The 19,845-nt window shown below is 43.9% G+C and overlaps 1 protein-coding gene across 4 annotated transcripts in view; it reads right to left on the reverse strand.

Moving 5' to 3' along the window:
- Positions 1–9,311: 9,311 nt before the first annotated feature.
- LOC146185319 (venom metalloproteinase BumaMPs1-like) overlaps positions 9,312–19,845 on the reverse strand; it is a 67,487-nt gene continuing 56,953 nt past the window's right edge. For 3 of the 4 annotated variants that reach the window (XM_084606259.1, XM_084606260.1, XM_084606261.1), the window contains 3 exons: positions 19,627–19,746; positions 19,436–19,537; positions 9,318–9,437 (listed from right to left, as the gene is read on the reverse strand). In XM_084606259.1, the coding sequence (XP_084462385.1) occupies positions 19,445–19,537; positions 19,627–19,746 (213 nt within the window). In that variant the 3' untranslated portion in view covers positions 9,318–9,437; positions 19,436–19,444. Of the gene's footprint in view, positions 9,438–18,016; positions 18,064–19,435; positions 19,538–19,626; positions 19,747–19,845 lie in introns of all 4 variants that reach the window. The other variant, XR_014707986.1, reaches the window with a different exon arrangement.

Here is a 19,845-nt window from a genome sequence, read left to right on the forward strand (position 1 = left end):
TTACGAATATACTTACCCTGATGTAAGGGATGAGAAAATACAACCATCAGGCATGCGAACAAGCTCACTATGCTTTTGTTTTCTCTTGCCATGTCGTGTGTTGACCGCTTCAGATGAAGGAGATGCGGAAATAAAGAGACACTTCGCGGATCAAACCGCCGGAGAACGCATAAGTGTTTGAAATCTTTCTTTGCTCCGCGTGATCTTTTATCTGCCTGTCATCCTTGGCTGACGATTTCCTAAGCTCTGATTAGACACACTTTAATAAACTTAATGTTGCAGTTTTTACATTGCCTGCGTTCTGGTGAGAAGATTGACGAGTTTTGCTTGAATACGCCTATAGTGTGCGTATGAACACTTCAATTTCAAAGAAACTGATAGTCCATAAGCAAAGCAATAAACTATAAAACTAATTTTATCAGTGGTAACGTATATTTTTGCGGGAAATGAATTTTCTAACTGCCTTACTTAGTTTACAATTTCTTGGAAAATAGAAGATAACCGGTCGCTACTGGTAGGATTCGATCATATGAAGCTTAGACGTTTCAAGACTTATCGGACCAAAACAGCCACCTTTCAACCCTTGTCCCATCTAATTCGTATATAACAAAGAATGAGTGTCGTTTTTTTTTTTTTTTTAAATATAGAGTTATACAGAAAAATAGAAATAAGGATTTCTATTAAGTTGTCAGCGTAATGGTTCCAGTTTCTTTCCAAAGGTCATTTAAAACCCCTATCTTCGCAACAAAACCGATTTCGTGGATCAGCGCGAGCGTTTTCGGATGTTTCTAAACCACCAATAAATATTTTTAATCAGCCATTTCTTGTGTTGATATTCGACCAGCTTTCTTGACTTTTTTTCTGTCTTGATCGTCGTCGCTATATTAGTGGGTACAAAAACAAACCATCAGGGATCGATTCCCACGCAGAAAGAAAAAACGCTATTTGAGGTTTAATGAAAAAAAAAATATAGAAGATTAAATATTGTTGTGGGGCGGCAAGCCGATAAAGACAGGAGACAGAACATGATCGATGGCGATGGTAGATGACGTTTTAATGAATGGTGACGGACCTAGCGCGAGCGCGCCTGCCCACGCCATTGTCCGCTTCTTCTTCTTCCTCCGTAACAATATTTTAATTGTGATGTGCGTAGCCATAATGCAGGATAAAATGTTTCAACAAATTTAACGTAACTAATGCAAAACTGGATGGAGAAACCAAACAGCTTTTGGTTGACAGCCAATGTTTCGGATCTTGGGCCACGTCGACTGATTCTTTGCTCTTCCTTTTCAGTGGTTTGCTATATTAGGCATCGAGTACAACAGCGACAGCGTTAGGGCTCCTGTTTATCGTAAAACACGTCACAGGAATTTGAAGCAACAAATTTCAAGCGCGGTAACACAGCTTGCTCAAAGCGAGACTTTACTCGAAGACGGGTGGTCTTTTACATAACATGGCACCTTAAGACTCTATGATAATGAGTACGCGCAAAGTATTAAGAGAACGAATTTAAGGATTAGTAATTAACTGATTAATAAAGTGCATGCGCGTGAACGAGAACCAGCAAGGGGAGCTGATAGACGGAAGCTGTTAGCGCGGCGCTGTCGTGCTCTTGAAAGTGGAGCCTAAGTGTCCTACTTATTTTTCCTCCACTAGTCCAAAAAGTAACATGTGTAAGGTTGACCTCTCCCATTAAAGACGACAATTACAGTATTGGCAATATCGACTCACATAAAATCATTTAGCCGTGTACTAATTGTTTCGTACATATAGCCCCTAGAGTTAATTAAACGCGTCAAATTGACGCCAACGCCAACGCAGAGGCGTTGGAGCCTGAAGCGTCAACGTGGGTTTCCAAGTGGCATTGTTTTAAATGTCGTATCTTACATCTGGGGACAAAATGCATTTTAAATTTTTAATTGCGTCTTCCGCCGAACGAAGCTTTTCTAATGCAGGAGTGGCTCCCTAGTGTTTTCTTGGAGACGGCGGAGAATACCCTCTATAGAACTCAAAAACAGTGAGAGTCACTTTGTTGCGTTTGTCTCTTACTTTTTACGGAAACATTACACGTGTCATGTGTAGAAACCACTGCGGTTTAATATGCATACATAATGGAATTTGCAGCCAGCGTTGACGTCAATGTGCTTTAAAGCAATGGGAGTAAACAAAAGACATGGCATAATGCAGAACTCTCATTATGAGGATCAAGCGTTGAGTTTAATACATGCGAGCGCTGCAGTCAAAATGGGATCAAAAGAAAAGATATAGCAAGCTTTGAAAGGGCAGGTAGCAGCTTAGAGACGTTAAGCAGCGGTATGACATAGCAGGCGGTACCTGATAAGCCTCTCGAAAAATCCCTATAATATCTGCTGATTTCTGCTGTAATAGTGCTTTTGATAATGACGACTAAATTACATCACCTTTTTGCACGACCTTTCTCTCCCCTCAGCAACAATGCTTTCTAGAAGCAGAGAAGTAAGGCGTATTGGGAACTTGCAAGACTATACACCACAGTTGTGTTTTCGTCAGCTCTTTGTGTTGCACGCATTGCTAATTCACAGGACGAGCAAGATGACAAAGCTGCCATTGATGCAAGCCAACCTTAATAAAACTACAAAGTTGGAAGCACGGGTAGCAGTGGTAATTTTCTGTGCGCACAGAACAGAGCATAGGCGGGGGAAAATCTCCAAGTGTTGGCATTAACTTTCCTCTGAACGAAAGCCTTCAAGTGTATCCTGTTCTCCTTACTTCTTTCGCTAATATATGCAGCGGATATACTAGTGCCTGCGATGATTTCTCATCCTCTAGCCACCAGCTCTTGCATCTTGCGTAGGATTTGAAAAAAAAAAAATGTTTAGCCTTAATTTTCCAGCATGTAGACTGAGTTGAAGCAGCTTTAATTGATCGTACATTATGCGACATTAATGATAGGTTTTATCAGCCTTGTGGGTATGCATCTGAATTAGTGCTCATCAATATGTTACAAAGAGCACGTACAGCGCGCTCCCTTAGGAAACAGGTGCGACAACTGCTGTGCTGCCACACGTGGAATTCTCGCACAAAGCGCCTAAGTACCTCATTGCATGTCAAATCGTTTGGGAACCCAGTGACAAGTGAAGCGCAGACTCAAAGTGCCTACGAAGCATGAAATGGGAGAACTAAATATCGCTTCGGAGCTGCACACTCTTCATCTGGCTCACTGGACAGGCGTCAGTTTATCGGAAATGTTAAGACTCTGCTTTTTAAAGCAAGGAAAAAAAAAAAAACACAATACGCATCCGCATCGGCGGACAAGGAAAAGGCGGAAGATGCCCGGACGTCCTGAAATGATCCTCTGTGCAGCCGAAACCGGGTTGACAGCAATAAATAGTGGACAAAATCGGTCACTCAAATCTTTCTTTGTTGTTTGACACACATTCGATTTTATCACCGCTGTGCTCTGCATTATCTTTGATAGCAGCAAAACTATTGTTATGCTCTCCATTCAGTCACGGCGTATAAAGCACAACATAGAGTGTTGCAGGTTTAAGAACGCAATCTACATTCATTCACCTGCTGTACGCTTGACACTTACTAGTCTTTATCAATCAAATTATAGTCTTAAGCGCCCACAGAAACTGCTAGGCTGCACAAAGCATTCAGTCCAATTATGTAGTGAATATGGCTTAGCAATAATTTTGACGAAGTGCGCACAAATTAAGGACAGTACCATCTTCATATTTGCCGTTCCAATCAATGTGCTTCATATAGAACGATTGTTGTTCAGTGCGCCGATATCTATCAAGTGATTGAAGCTGAGACCGCTGAGCTCCTTAGATCGACAGCCCTCGTGTTGAAATACTTGGTGACGTCACAAACCGACATCGGCCGCCGCGTCGTCTGCTGCTGTGCCGGCTTGGGTAAGCTTTCGATACATCGCACCGTGTTTGCACATGCTTACAGAGCAGCATGATTCACAATAATGGTGCTGAGCATATCTTTGAAAACATACGACACATTTTAGTGAAACGCGATCTAGTTTTTGCCAACATATTCAACTGTCATCGCCTGATGGCAGCACTGCCCCACCACCGTATATAAACATCGGCGCGCCGGCCGTGCCGTCGATACGTCGGATCCTTTGCTCCACTGTTAAAAAATCATGCTAAAAATTGTTGTTCTTATAATAATAATAATAATAATAATAATAATAATAATAATAATAATAATAATAATAATAATAATAATAATAATAATAATAATAATAATAATAATAATAATAATAATAATAATATAATAATAATAATAATAATAATAATAATAATAATAATAATAATAATAATAATAATAATAATAATAATAATAATAATAATAGTTCTTGCGAAAACGAATTTGAAATATCAATGCTCCTTGAGAAATTCTGTCAAGTACAGAGAAGTTTATGCTCACAGCCCCACAGCAACTGCCGCCGGTGCGACGCCAATACCAGGAGTTCTTGTATACTACCTTGGTTGTTGAAACGTCGTCGAAAATAATATATTCCTTTTACTACAAAGTAGTGGGTCTGAGAACAAAAAACTTTCATGAGTAGCTAATTCAGTATAACCCATTGATTATCAGCTCCAAAGTGCCGTCCGGTGTGGCTTTGATGCGAAGCTATCAAGGCCCAGCCACGATCAAGGAGAAGCACACGGCGAGACCACCGTTTCCACCACGCTCGTGGGCGGCACCGTTGCGGTAAGCTCGCAGTATCCGGGGCTTTGCCTTATGAGCTTATTGTCTATTTTCTCTATGCGCCCAGATCTAGACCTAACAGCAAGCAGCGCAATCATACCGATTCAACGGGCAAGTACAGCAGTGCTCACTGCTGCTGAGTGCCTCCTTATGTAGCACGCCGCACTCTGCATGCAGTACGCTGCTGCTACGCCGTCGGGCCGTACTCGATGATTGTATCAAAATGCTTTCACACATCACTTTATATAGTTCCTTATATAAGCGAGCCAGTTCCTGCGCCTTTCGTACTGGGGTGCCGACGTGCACCTTTCGATCGTCACAGACGCTGTGATTTCCTATGTTAAAAGCGTTAATTAAGGTCCAAAATCTCAGTGCGCGGTAACCCGCATGACAGCGGTTTGGTCCGCCGCATCGTCTTGCCGAGAGTTCACGTAACCGCGGTTGACGCTGCTTGTGAACAAAACATGCAGCAGACACGTGACATCGGTTTGGGTCGTCAGCGGCTCCGCCTATTGCCATATCAGCAAGATTTTCACAAAGAAACGAAAATACTAGATTTAAAAATATCTGCCGCTCCGATGAGTTTATTACTTTGATGCGGAGTACCTAAGCACGTCAGGTATATGATGCAATAAACACTTTGTATTCTAAAACTGTGCTCATGACCCCGCTTAAAAGCTTACGAGGATCTCGGTTCTGACAGTCTTGAAAGCAGAGGCAGCGAGAGTTCTCGCACAGCTTCCGCCCTTCCTATCGATCACGTTCCACGGGACACTCGCGGTAACACCGTTCCACATCCGCCACTATGGATGAGAGTGGCACTAATGAACACTCCAGTTTCAGTACAGGTAGCATTACTGCCCAAGAAGGTAAAAGGTTGGAAGCCGTCGCTGTTGGTTACATGGTGAGAGCACCGGGTGCGATTTGCGGAGATATCGGGTTCGGTTAGCACCAGCAGAGCGTTGTTCTCCCTTCTACTTTGTAGTTTGTTACCTTTCTCCCGAAAATCTTTCTACCTTCAAGTCAATGTGACGGGGATTTTCTGTCAGGCTGACGCCGCCCGAACGACGCCCGCTGATTTTTGAAGATGGGAAATTTTATCCATATTAAAAAGCGAGGTGGGAAGCACAGGAGCAGTGGTCTGTTTCTGTGTACACAACAGGCAGAACAAAGATAAAAATAAAAAGAGCGAGCGACAACATTATGTTGCCTTTGTATGCAGTCGAACATGTTCAGTGCTTTTGGTTTCTTTCGTGGCGAGAGCATACAGATGTATCGCTACGTATGTATCGTTAGCCAGTCTGTTTAACAATTATTTCATAAATGTCGGAGCTCCAATGATCGTGCCAGGTAACCAACCAGAGTGCAACCCTTTAAGTTATATTAATAATGTCGTAAAGGACAGTCTATTTCTTGTTCCTACATCTGAGGATGAAGTTATTTCTATTTTGAATTCCCTTGGCAACAAATCGGCTGCTGGTGAAGATGATATTAAAGCCCCACCGATTAAGGCAGTTGCAGATGACATAGCAAAGCCCTTATCTCATATTTTTAATCAAATGCTAGCCCTTGGTATCTTCCCACAACGACTGAAAATTGCTCGCGTTACTCTAATACACAAAGGTGGTAAATACAATCAGTTAAACAATTACAAGCCAATCTCAGTGTTGTCACTGTTCTCCATAGTTGCAGAGCGAATCCTATATAAACAATTTAGCACTTTTTTATCGTCAAGGAAAGTGATAGTTGAACAGCAGTACGGATTTCAGAAGGGGAAATCGACCGAAATGGCCCTGCTGCATATTAAAGATAAAATCATCCGTAACATCGAAGCCAAGTTATTTACAGTTGGAATCTACCTAGACTTTCGTAAGGCGTTTGATTCTATACAACACCATATCTTGTTCAGTAAGCTTGAGGCATATGGTTTTAGAGGCGCAGCACAAAGTCTTATGCGGAGTTATTTACACTCGAGGGCTCAGTTTATTTCCATACATGGCATTACGTCAGGAAAAGAAAACATTAAATACGGCGTTCCTCAGGGCTCTATACTCGGCCCGTTGTTATTCATACTGTATATAAATGACATCATTAACATTTCAACTGCGGGTGAGGTGTTGCTGTACGCTGACGACACAAGTGTCTTTTTTTCTGGGCACAGCCTTGAGGAACTTGAGACCACGTCGAACGCATGGCTGAATGACCTTGGTTTATGGGTACATACAAACAAGCTTCAAATAAATACTAGCAAAACAAAATATATGATATTTTCTGCAAAAAACAAGCCCATTCTCAACAATGTGACCCTGTACTATAATGATGCTTTGCTTGAGCTTGTAGATTGTCATACATTCTTAGGTGTTACTTTCCAGTCAAACCTAACATGGTCCCACCATGTGGGATATGTAAGAATGAAAGTAGCGAGATGTATTGGAATGTTAAGCCGCCTTCGAAATCTTATCCCTGTCAAGCTCAAAAAGCAGCTCTATTTCTCACTAATGCACTCTCTCTTTAATTACTGTTGTTTAGTATGGGGTACCGGAATTAAGACTGATAATGACAGACTATTTGCCCTACAGCGGAGGGCCATTAGAGCATTATATAAGGAAAGTTTAGACACCGTAACGTTCATGGCAACACATAATATCCTACCTTTCCACGATATATATAAGCAGAAATTATCTGTGTTCGTATTTTCTGAAGTGTCGAGCAATTATAATAGATTTTCTAGTCATTATCTAAGTAGGGATACTGGTCACAATCTGCGGAGGACTTTCATTGTTGTAGATAAACCTCGGACTAATTATGCTAAATAGACAATTGATCATCAAATCATGAAACTATGTAATAAAAGGACAAAGCGCTAACGACACATTCACAAGAGAGAGGACACGGACAAGCGCTTGTCCGTGTCCTCTCTCTTGTCAATACGTCGTTAGCGCTTTGTCCTTTTGTTAAAAAATGCTGCACCAACTAGCCCAACAAAAAGTCCTTCTTGAAACTATGTAATAATTACCCAGACATACTTCATATCGCAAGAATAAGTAGAAGTCTGCCAACTTTCAAACGGAGAATAAAACCTCTTTTCACTTCAATAGAAAACCAAATACATGACTAAAGTAGATGCGAAATCGAAATGTATTGTGTTATTCCTTTACATTGTTCCAGAGTTTCATAACTGTTGTTACATTTCCTTATGTTTTGTTATTGGCACGTGTCTGAATGCGTATTTGTACTGCGGTGATAGTTTTAAACTCGGTGTTTTTGTTTCATGTGTAGTTATATACGGTGAAGATTGTTGTATGTAGTTGCATGTGCATTGCCTATACTTTGTACCCGCTGCTGTTGCGCCCAGTGGGGCCAGGACCTCGCCAGGAGACTAATTACCTCCTTTTGTCCTGCCCCACAGGCAGTACCATGTATTGCCCACACAATCACTGAATAAAATAAAATAAATAAATGTATCTTCCGCCGAGTTTGAATAAAACTCACCGACAGCGCGAACGGTTATAACGCACGTAGCCTCGGGAGGCAGGAGCAACGTCTGTTGAATAACGAAGTGAGACTTTCTTTCGCAAAGACTATATAAGCACACCATTTACTCAGAAAGCTGGGGAGTCCATGTGCGAGTGAAGCACAGACTCAAAGAGCATTCGAAGTGTGAAACGGAATAACAAACTCTCTCTTCGGATCAGCAGGAATGTGAATATTCATATTAACTGCCAAGCTCTTGCTTGTTCTCTCACTCGAGTATTCTATTGTCATGTAAATCGCATTCACATTATATAATAACTTCTGTGTGATACGTTAGTTGTGGTGGAAGTAATATTATTGCAATATTCATAACAAAAACAAACTTTCGCGCGGAAACTTTATTTGATTTAATTGGTTTAATTTGGTTATTATATTACTACACAACATTTTGACTAACAGACAAAGATTTGTTTACACTAAGAACCATTCATCCCCTCGTTGCCTGGTTACAATAGATGTTCCTCAAGGACCAGTGCCGAAACCTTGCTTTTCCTCATTTACATCAATGACCTTCCGTCTAACACTTCATCTAACATTCGTTTATTTGCTTACGGCAGCGTAATTTACCGTCCGATTTCTAACCCCACTGATGTTCACATTCTTAAAAACAATCATATACAAATCAAAACCTTCCGCAAAGATTAGTTAAAGCATCTTAATATCACTAAAATCCCACATTCCTCCATTTCACATTCCTCAGGCGATCCCACATTCCTCATGAATATGTTGTTTTCTTTTTTCATTCCATACGGTATTCAGTGTTAACTTGCAAGTATTTGGACGTTATGCACTTATTCAAATCGTAATCTGGCTTTTACATATAACGAACCTCCTTAATGACGCTACTTGCACTATTGGCTTGTTTACTTAGCAATCTTCGTTTCACTATCCTTCCACTTTATTCCTAGTATATCTAACTTTTGTGCGACCGAAATTAGATTTCGCTTCAGCCGTATGGAACTCTCATCTGTGTAACGTGAGAGTTCCCGCGCTTTCTAGTGCATAATTTAGTCACAGTGGTTTTCAAAAGTAGCCAAGCCGCAATAGCGTTCAATGAGAATAAACTTGTGAACATGATTTATTAAATATGATGATGAGTTATGTACAATTTCAAGATGAGACTATCTTCAAAGTTACCGTTCCGCTCATTGGGTCCAGTTTGGAGCGAACATTGTTCATGGCATCAAGGTCTGAAAGCAGATCAAAGGAAGGTTTGTTTGTTTGTTTCTCTTTTCAGGAAATCTGACCGATACAAATAAACACTAAATTTCTCAAGCTTACTGCGTTCTTTTCTTCTTGTTAACGGGGAATCTTCGCCCGGTGCTTTACAATGCGAAAAATGGGGACGATTTCAAACATTTCAATCACTTTGATGAAGCGTATGATGAACTTGCCGACTTAGCCTAAAATATATAATCTGTGACAGCTCAACATTTCATTATTAGAAATTTTTTTATATGTATATGGCGTACTTCTTTAATTGTTCTTTGATACGCAGTAAAGCATGTAAAAGGGCGCTATTTTCAAGTCTATTACACGGCATGACGAGTATTAAATTCGTGATAGTACGTAGCTATAAGCTGTTTAGTAACTATTATTAATAAACGACGTTTAATGTTGTGTTTTTAGAACATATCACATGGTTAAATCGAAGACATTCAGTATTGTAGGAGAAACAAATTTTAATCTTGGAAATAGGCATAGTGGTTCGAGATATATAAGGTAAAATTGTGTGCGATAAATGAGCTGACACTTAAACGGACGCTGGAGCCCCATAAGAAGCCAGCTGTTTATCGATAACCAAAGGTAGTAGCCGTGGTTTAATTCCGCTCAAACTGATGCCACTGTTTGGCATGGCTTTTGGCAGTTTATCAAAGACTACCACGGAGTTAGTAAAGTGCTTAAGCGTCTTTACTTCGCTTGGGGTTTGAGGGGGGAAAAGGCGCAGCATCTGTCTCACTTCTCGATGGGGAACCACACTTATTTTAAACAGCATGCATATGTAGGTGTGTATATATGTTTTCGGTTACGATCCATATTGCAAATTGGCCCCCAACTTTAAAACCAGAATGATTCTAAGAGAAGAAATGGTACTACAGCACCATGAAAGCTGAACGATGAACGAAATTGACCCCGACTTTGATACGAAATCTGGCGCCACATGAGGTCTGTTAGAGCCGTCATATAAGCAAATGGCAAGCCAGAGGCGACAGGGGGCTGAGGCTCTGCAACAGGGGAACGGAGCCTACACGTTGCGCCGCCACCCTGTGTGCACAACACACACTCCTGTGTGTGTTGTGCACGTCGTCGTCCCAATCGCCGTTTCGGTGGCCCGATAGCGACTGCTGTCGAATTTTCTGTGGCAACCAGCAAGAAAAAAGCGAGATTTTTGTTCGCCTCTGATAATCGTATGAAGGTCGCACAAAAAAATTGCATAGAATTTTGGCTGAAGGTCTAGTATCGAACGAAAGCGTTGGCTTGCACAAAATATCTGGGCTATGGGCCGCGCTCAAGCTTCAGCTTATATGTGGCGCCATCTGGGAGCGATCGCGTCAATTAGCGGTGGATTAGCCATGGTCTCTTCAATCAGCTCCGGTGCAAAGATGCCCTTAGAACGTAGAGGTCACGGGACCAACCCTGCTTGTTGCGCCATCTGCGAGCCACGGCGTCAAACAGCGAAGGTTTAATTCTACTTTTACCTATTTATAACGAGCAAAACTACGCCCCGGTGTGGCTCAGCGGTTCAGGCGCTCAAATATTCAACCTGAGTACCAGTCTTTGAATCCAACTTATCCAAATCCACTTTGACGGTTCTTTTTGTTGTTTTTTTTAGGTGAAAGCACTACAAACGTTCATGGTCAATCATTGGTAAGTCCATTGGTTAGCTACATGCCTCTCTTTGTTGGCTGGAGAACTTGAAAGCATTCATAGCATTCATTGATTACGAAAAAGCATTTGACTCTGTTGAAACCTCGGCGGTGATGCAGGCATTGCGAAATCAGGGGGTAGACGAGCCGTACGTGAAAGTGCTGGAAGATATATATAGTGGCTGCACAGCGACCATAGTTCTGCATAAAGAAAGTAACAAAATTCCCATAAAGAAAGGTGTTAGGCAAGGAGACACAATCTCCCCAGTACTATTCACAGCTTGTTTAGAGGAAGTATTCAGAGACTTGGAATGGGAGCAGTTTGGGATAAGGGTAGATGGAGAATACCTCAGTAATCTGCGATTTGCTGATGACATTGCTTTGCTAAGCAACTCGGGGGATGAATTGCAAATAATGATTGATGACCTAGACAGAAAAAGTAGAAAGGTAGGCCTGAAAATCAATATGCAGAAGACTAAGGTAATGTTCAACATCCTCGGGAAGGAACAGCAGTTTATATTAGGTAGCGAAATACTGGAAGTAGTAGGCGAATATGTCTACTTAGTACAGGTAGTAACCGCAGATCCAGACGATGAAAAGGAAATAACAAGAAGAATAAGATTGGGATGGAGCGCATTTGGCAAGCACTCGCAGATTATGACTAGCAGCTTACCGGTATCGCTCAAGAGGAAAGTTGTCGTGTCTTGCGAGGGGAAACGACACTGTAGCCGAGGTGCAACAAGAACTCGGGTTTATTGTCATCCGGCCGTCAGGCCGCGCGTCCCGCTGGTCGACGACTGCCCGTGCAAACCAACACGCATGTGCGTATATCGAGATACAGACAAGCAAGGGGGCGGTGCCCAAATACCGGCACGTGGCTGTGAGTTGGCCGGTTGCTTATGGTGATACAAACACTACATTCCCCCTTCCCTAGACGATGCATGCTCTCATTACACATGGTTGACATTTATAACAAACGGTTAGTTTTTATACAGAAATAAGAGAAACAGGTGAACGGTTCAAACTCTAGTTCCAAAAGTTGGTTGACACAATCACTGCACTGATGTGTACCGATCCGGCGGACGTCTTTCCCTTGTCGGATACCGATGTCGTGTTGAGGCTTCGTAGCCCCTGTCGCCAGGAGAAGACCCCGAGTCGTGATCGATGTCTTCGGAACCGAGGGCTTCCGTCGATACTCCGCCTCCTGCGGCAAACGCCCCTGGATCTTCCTCAACTGTGCCCGCTGCTTGTTTCGGCGGCTGCATAGCACTTTGTTCATCAGTGCCCGTCGATGACCCAGATGGTTGCCACGGCTGCCAGGAGTCCTCACCATGGGCGCCACAACCGTGGTCTGCAGACGTTGCCTCCGGGTCTGCCTGCCTTGTGCGTATGTGGTCTTGATGCCTCTTCCACTCCATGACCACACGTGGTGTTGTCACCTGTAGCACATAAGACACTGGCCCCGAGCGTGACGTCACCGTTGCCTCTAACCATCTTGGACCTACTCTAGAGTTCCTCACAAACACTTTGTCCCCAACGAAAAAACTTCTCGGAAATTCTCTTCGACTGCCAGTTTGTCGAAATTGCTTTTGCTCGACCACTGAACGAGTACTAGGCTTAAGTAAATCGAGTCGAGTTCTGAGAGGTCGCCCGATCAAAAGCGAAGCCGGAGATTGCTGGGTGGTTGCGTGAGGTCTATTCCGGTACGGTAGAAGGAAACTGGCTAGTCGCTCTTCAATGGGCCGGGCTCTGTTGTCCTTTCGCAGGGCTTCTTTAACTGTTCGTACAAATCTTTCAGCCAGACCGTTACTTGACGGGTGATATGGCGCGGACCGTACATGTTTTATTCCGTTCATCTTGAGGAATAACTGAAATTATTCGCTGCAAAACTGCGGCCCGTTGTCTGACACGATGACCTCGGGCAATCCAAAACGGCTGAAGAGGTCACGCAGCTTACCGATGGTAGCTTCTGCCGAGGTCGACGGCATCAGGAAAACCTCCGGCCACTTTGAATGAGCGTCTACTGCCACCAAAAAGTTGCGCTGAAGAAACGGGCCAGCAAAATCCAAGTGGAGTCGGGCCCATGGCCTCGTAGGCCAAGCCCACGGATGAAGGGGAGCTTGGGTAGGCAGCGCTCGTTGCTGCTGGCAGGCCGCACACGTTTTCACGGTGTTCTCCAAGTCGGCGTCAATTCCTGGCCACCAGACGTAGCTCCGGGCAACTTCCTTCATTCGCACTACTCCAGGATGCCCCTCGTGCAGCTCGTCCAGGATTGTCTTCTGTAAATAAGGGGGAACCACAATGCGCATTCCCCAAAATAAACATCCTTTGTTAACCGACAACTCCAGTCTTTTTGAAACGAATGGTTTCATCTCATCAGCCACTCGCTCAGGCCATTGACCCGTTACCGCGTGAAGAACCTGCCGTAAGGTATGGTCACGCGATGTTTCCCGCGCAATGTCCGAGCTTGTTATCGGGAAAGTCCCCACCGAAGTGCGCAGCAGGCGGTTACTTCGTCGTCCTCTTCCTTCTCGCCACTCCCGGGCAGCGGTAGACGCGACAGACAGTCTGCCTCTACGTTGCTTTCTCCTGAACGATATACTATATCGTAACGGTAGGCCGACAGCGTAATTGCCCACCTCTGCAAACGAGCCGCGGCAATGCTTGGTATTCCTGTTTTGTGACCGAATATCGTCTGTAAAGGCTTGTGATCAGTTACCAAGCTGAACTCTCTACCGTAAATATAGTAATGGAACTTCTTAATTCCGAAGACTAAGGCGAGCGCTTCTCGCTCTAACTGGCTGTAGTTCCGTTCACTCGGCGATAATGTGCGTGATGCAAACACGATCGGCCGCCTGGAACCATCTTGTTCCACTTTCGATAAGACTGCACCCAGCCCATAAGATGAGGCATCGCACACTACCTGATGCTGAGCTTCCGGATCGTAATGTGCCAGCACCGGCGCTTTTATTAGCAGCCTTTTTATCTTTTTGAATGCTATGTCGCATTGTTCACTCCAGACCCACGGCACATTCTTGCACATAAGCTGATTCAGTGGGAAGATGACTGTTGGTAACTCTGGCAAAAATTTTCCGTAGTATGTCACCATGCCCGTAAACGTTCTCAGCTGTTTCTTATCGGCTGGGACGGGGGCTTCTAATACTGCCTTTACCTTCTCTGGTGATGCTGCAATTCCTTGTTTACTGACCACGTGACCCAGAAACTGCAATTCTGGTTTCAAAAATGCACACTTCTCTGCCTTAATCCGCACTCCTCTTTCGTGCAACCTGTTCAGTAACGGATCCAGGTTCAGTAGGTGCTCCTTTTCGTTCCGGCCCGTGACGAGAATATCATCTAGGTAGCATATCACACCTTTCAATCCTTTTAACATGTTCTCCATTATCTTTTGAAAAATCGCAGGCGCGCACGCCACCCCGAAGGCTAAGCGATTTACTGCATACAGTCCTTTGTGCGTGTTGAGGGTGAGGTACTCGCGCGAAACCTTGTCCATTACCACTTGCTGATACGCTCTACTAAGGTCAATCTTCGAGAACATCTGCCCTCCGGAAAGTGTGGCCAAGATTTCTTCGATCTTGGGCAAGGGGTAGCTGTCAATGTTTAAGCAAGGGTTCAAAGAGGCCTTATTATCTCCGCAGATGCGTACGCTGCCATCTTTTTTTACCACAGGTACAATTGGTGAGGCGAAAGCACTGTTCGAAATGGGCTCGATCACGCCCAGACTAACTAGTTTTTCCAGTTCTTTCTCCACCGCTTCTTTCAGTGCGAACGGAATGCTTCTAGCTTTACAAAACTTTGGATGCTGTTCTGGCTTCAGGGAAAGTTGAGCTTGCTCACCTTGAATTTCGCCGAGTTCATCGTTGAACAACTGCGGATGTCGGTTTAAGACTTGTTTCAAGTCCCGGTAGTCTTGCGCACCCAAGTGATTAACGCTACTCCAATTGAGCCTGAGCTGATATAACCAGTCTCATCCTATGAGAGCAGGACCCTCCTGGCAGAGAATGTGCAGAGGTAGCTGGAGAGACTGGTGCTGATGCTTCACGTTTACTGTTGCCACTCCTTTCGGGCGCACGCACTCCCCTGTGTACGTACGAAGCAACACCGATGCCGGGCGTAACTTCATCTGTGGGAAGCGTGAGCGAAATAAACTGTACGGCATCACTGACACTGCTGCTCCAGTGTCCAGCTCCATGTCAAGCGGTATTCCCTGAATACACAGCATAAAGCGTATCGGCTCTTGACGTGGTTTCTCGAGCGTTGTTTGCAACAGTGGCTCGATGTCTTCCTCGGTCTCGAACACGCCGAAGCTTTGCCTCCGGAAGTTTCCTTTTCGTGCGCCTTGCCCGCTCGGTTTCGAAGGGTACGAATCAGATTCAAGCTGGGAGCGGCAGACTTTTTGAATATGTTCTACTTGGTGGCATTTAAAGCAAGTCGCTGTTCGGAACCGGCAAGCCCGGTTGCGATGACGCAAGCCACATCGACTGCATGGTGAACCGTTCCGTGCAAGGGACTCTTCTGCAGAAAACTTCTGAAGGTCTTCCTGGGTTGCACTGCTAGATCGGCATTCTGTGACGTTCTTGGAAGCAGCCTCAACTGATAAGGCTATCTCAACCGCCTTTTTGAAAGTCAGAGATGCATCCTCAACAAAAAGCCTCTTCTGGATGCCAGCGCTAGCAATACCACATACAAATCTGTCTCTCAGAGTTTCTTCTAAGTTAGCTCCAAAGTTGCATGTTTCTGCAGATTGCTTGAGGCCTGCCACGAACTGCGCGATGCTCTCCGTTTGTTGTTGCGTTCTTCGGTGAAAACTTGCTCTTTCCGCAATAACCGATGGCTTGGGTGACAGATGCTCTCGTACTGCTTTCTGCAGTTCTGACAAAGACTGACTAGCAGGAGCGTTCGGGGCAGTCAAACTCTTCAATAACTTGTACGTCTTCGGACCCACGATACTCAGGAAGGTATCTACTTTGTTCTCGTCTGGAATCTTATTCACTCTAAGGAATGCATTAATCCTTTCTTCGTAAGTTTCCCAATCCGACTGAGATTCATCGAAAGATTCCACTTGCCCAATCGTGACCATCCTGGCTGTTTCCGAGTCGCTCCGTCGTTGTCCTTCTTGTACGCTTGGCTGAATATCCGTCTTCACGGTCCCCGTGGAATCGGTCATCGTTCTGCTTCAGAACCCCATCCTCGTCGCCAAAAAGTTGTCGTGTCTTGCGAGGGGAAACGACACTGTAGCCGAGGTGCAACAAGAACTCGGGTTTATTGTCATCCGGCCGTCAGGCCGCGCGTCCCGCTGGTCGACGACTGCCCGTGCAAACCAACACGCATGTGCTTATATCGAGATACAGACAAGCAAGGGGGCGGTGCCCAAATACCGGCACGTGGCTGTGAGTTGGCCGGTTGCTTATCGTGATACAAACACTACAAAAGTATACAACAGTTGCATCTTGCCTGTACTCACCTAAGGGGCTGAAACGTGGAAGCTAACCAAGAGAGTTCTACTTAAGTTGAGGACAACCCAGAGGGCTATGGAACGAAAAATGGTAGGGGTAACATTAAGAGATAGGAAGCATGCAGAGTGGGTCAGAGAAATAACTCGTTGCCGACATTCTAGTGGAAATTAAGAAGAAGAAATGGACATGGGCAGGACATGTAGTGCGAAGAGAGGATAACCGATGGTCGCTGAGGGTAACAAACTGGATTCCAAGGGAAGGAAAGCGTAGCAGGGGGCGGCAGAAAGTTAGGTGGGCGGATGAGATTAAGAAGTTCGCAGGGGTCAAGTGGATGCAGCTAGCACAGAACCGGGTTAAGTGGAGAAATATGGGAGAGGCCTTCGCCCTGAGGTGGGTATAATCAGGCTGATGATGATGCTGATGATGATGATGATGATGATGATGATGATGATGATGATGATGATGATGATGATGATGATGATGATGATGATGATGATGATGAACTTGAAAGATTCGTTATGGAGACTCGAGAGTTGTAGAAGCTATACCCGACTTAGTTTGATTACCCGAGGAAGGCGTGAACGTGTTTGTGACCTCGTGAAATAGCTTAGCCGATCAGATCGAGTTATAGAACAAGCGTTATACGATTTTGATAGGCGCTGACCGTCAGGACTAGTGCTTTCATGCTAAAAGCATGTAACACCTTAATTGACAAGAGACGAGCACTGACCGTTCTGTTTTCTCGTCGGATGCTCGCAACTCGCCCACTTAGCACGGTGTAATCCTGAAGGCGCATCTTACCAAGGGCTTCCGCTACACTCCTGGTAATAGTAAGACCATTTTTTTACGGTAAACCAGTTACGCTAGTGCAGCAAAACGCCATTGGAGGTTTTGAAGCTTTGTTACACTGGCCTGGTTGTTGTGACAAATGGCCTTATTAATTCCGAAATGCCAGCAGTTGCTGCCAGTGCCGTTTTTCACTTAACCTAAAATAACGGGACATGGAACAGTGTGTCAGTGTCGCCGAAATGCACCAGTGTTTGCAATATCACCTCACAGCGCTAAGAGCGCTGCTTCTCTCAGGGTCCCGCTTGTCTGTGGCGAAATGCAGAGGAACGGAGCCAATAGACGCGGCCAGTGAATCCTAGAACAATTCGAGAACAATTCGGTCCAGAGCCCAAAAAATACTGCTGCGTTTGAGGCATTTAAACACGTATATCTAGTTGAAGTGCGCCTAGATTACATCCGGCTCATCTCGCGCGTCTATTGCGGTATAAACTCATTCTGCCAGCACAATTTCTCGTTCGATACCATTATCCGTTTATAAAGGTTTATAACTTCGTTTAACTACATTCTTGAATGCCTCCGATTCCGCTTTATACTGTGCCCTAGGTTCGAATTCTTAAAGGATGATTATTCATATACTACCTAGTACCACGTCAGCCAAGCAGTGCGTGGAAGACACGTGCATAAACCTGCAAAAAAATAACACAGTGCGATGACGAATCTTTCCCGGTTTTTCGGAAAAATCTCTATACAGAATAAATATGAGCCGAAACCATTTGGCTAGAATGTCTAAGCATCATGCATAACTAAGCAATGACGCCATAAAATGCGAAAAAAATTAGGAGGGCGCTTATCCTTCGCCTTACAAACAGACGCGGCAGCGTGCGTTCGTTTGCTTCATTTACTTTTTGTCACGGCGGACTACGATGAAATGACTCTGCATTCTGTTTTTATATTTATTGTATTGTTTTTATTTCTGTAATGCTTGCACATCTTTGAAGAATATTTTTATTTTCCCAAATTAATGAATCAATTAAGGCTTTGGTATCAACCACCAATCCCCCATCGCATTTCTCAGCCGGAACTACGGTATATGGTGATGACTTTTCGAACGAACAAGCTTTATCTACGCACTTCGCGCAAGACAAGAGCCGTATGTGCACGCTTGCCTGGTAATAGATATTTGGAACTATAGGGGCAGAAATACTGGACAACAAATATGGCCGCCTTTTGATATGGTGAATATTTCCGCTGAACATTTTCACTGCACATTAGTTCTACGCAGATACTACCTTGATATTCACAAAATAGCAGCGATCGAGGCTAGGAACATTGGGGAAGACAAGGTAGAAAAATCTGGTAGAAGAATAATTTACGGTGGAGCACTCGTCTTCCTACGTCCGCAAATGCGAGAGCATTGCGAGTGGTATGCCTAGTCTCATTTGGAGCTCGTTCTAAGTTTAGTTGTGTTTCCGACGTCTTCAAATGTATTTTTAGATTACTTACTTCGTTTACGTACTTTAATTGTTTCCATGAGTTTTTTCGTTATAATCATTTTTATTTTTGTTTAGATTATTGATTTACTTTTACTCTCTCATTTTGATTGCTATTATTCTTATAATTTATCTTCTTTTTTACTTGATCTTGCTGTTGTACTTTCCCTCAACACCCTCCGGCTTTCTACGCCAAAAAAGGATTGTGGACTGGTTCTGGGGAAGTCATCTGACACTCCCTTTCGTTTGTTTGTTTGGTTGTTTTGTTGTTGTTGTTGTTTTTTGGGGTTGAGGGGGGGGGGGGGGGCTATTTGTTCCAGGATGTGAGTCCTAGTTGTGGAGAAACACGATTCACTTATTTTTTTAATTTCTTCTCGTTAGGACACGCCGGGGTGACAGCTCGTGTACACATATCAATCATGAAACAAGAAATACTTTTGCTTTTGAAAAGAAAGCAAACACCTTTTTTACTATTAAATTAAAGCCATGTGATGAAAAACGCAAGAAGTAATGTGATCAATGTGATCGTATGCGATGCTTACATACATACTTTGTCGAACATACTCACCCGTAAACTTCATTGTATTTTTTCTACCGAAGTTTTAACACCATCACCGATAGTGTACACCGGTTTCAGCTTAGTGCGCGTGCACTCCCCGTTCAAGCATACCTACAAGAAGGAAAGAGGGGGTTCTAACCACACCTTCGAAGAGATGCATCTATATTTATGAGAAATCAAATATATTGGACGTCACATACCATACGTTTGTAGGTTTTGTTACAAGGCGTGCCATCAGGTGCATCGTTTATAAGTAATTTTTTATTTGGCCCAAAAACTTCGCAGGTAATGAAGCAGTTCTCAGGTCCATATTTTCCGGCCTGCGGAAAAGAAATCGCTTGAAATATTTTAGGCTGGCATCACTACTTGATACTCATTTAGTCCCATTGAGTCAAGACAATTTTCGCGCCAGTCTAGGA

This window comes from Amblyomma maculatum, chromosome 6, assembly GCF_055883805.1.
Source record: "Amblyomma maculatum isolate TAMU_Amacu chromosome 6, ASM5588380v1, whole genome shotgun sequence".
In the NCBI taxonomy this organism is placed as follows: Eukaryota; Metazoa; Arthropoda; class Arachnida; order Ixodida; family Ixodidae; genus Amblyomma; species Amblyomma maculatum.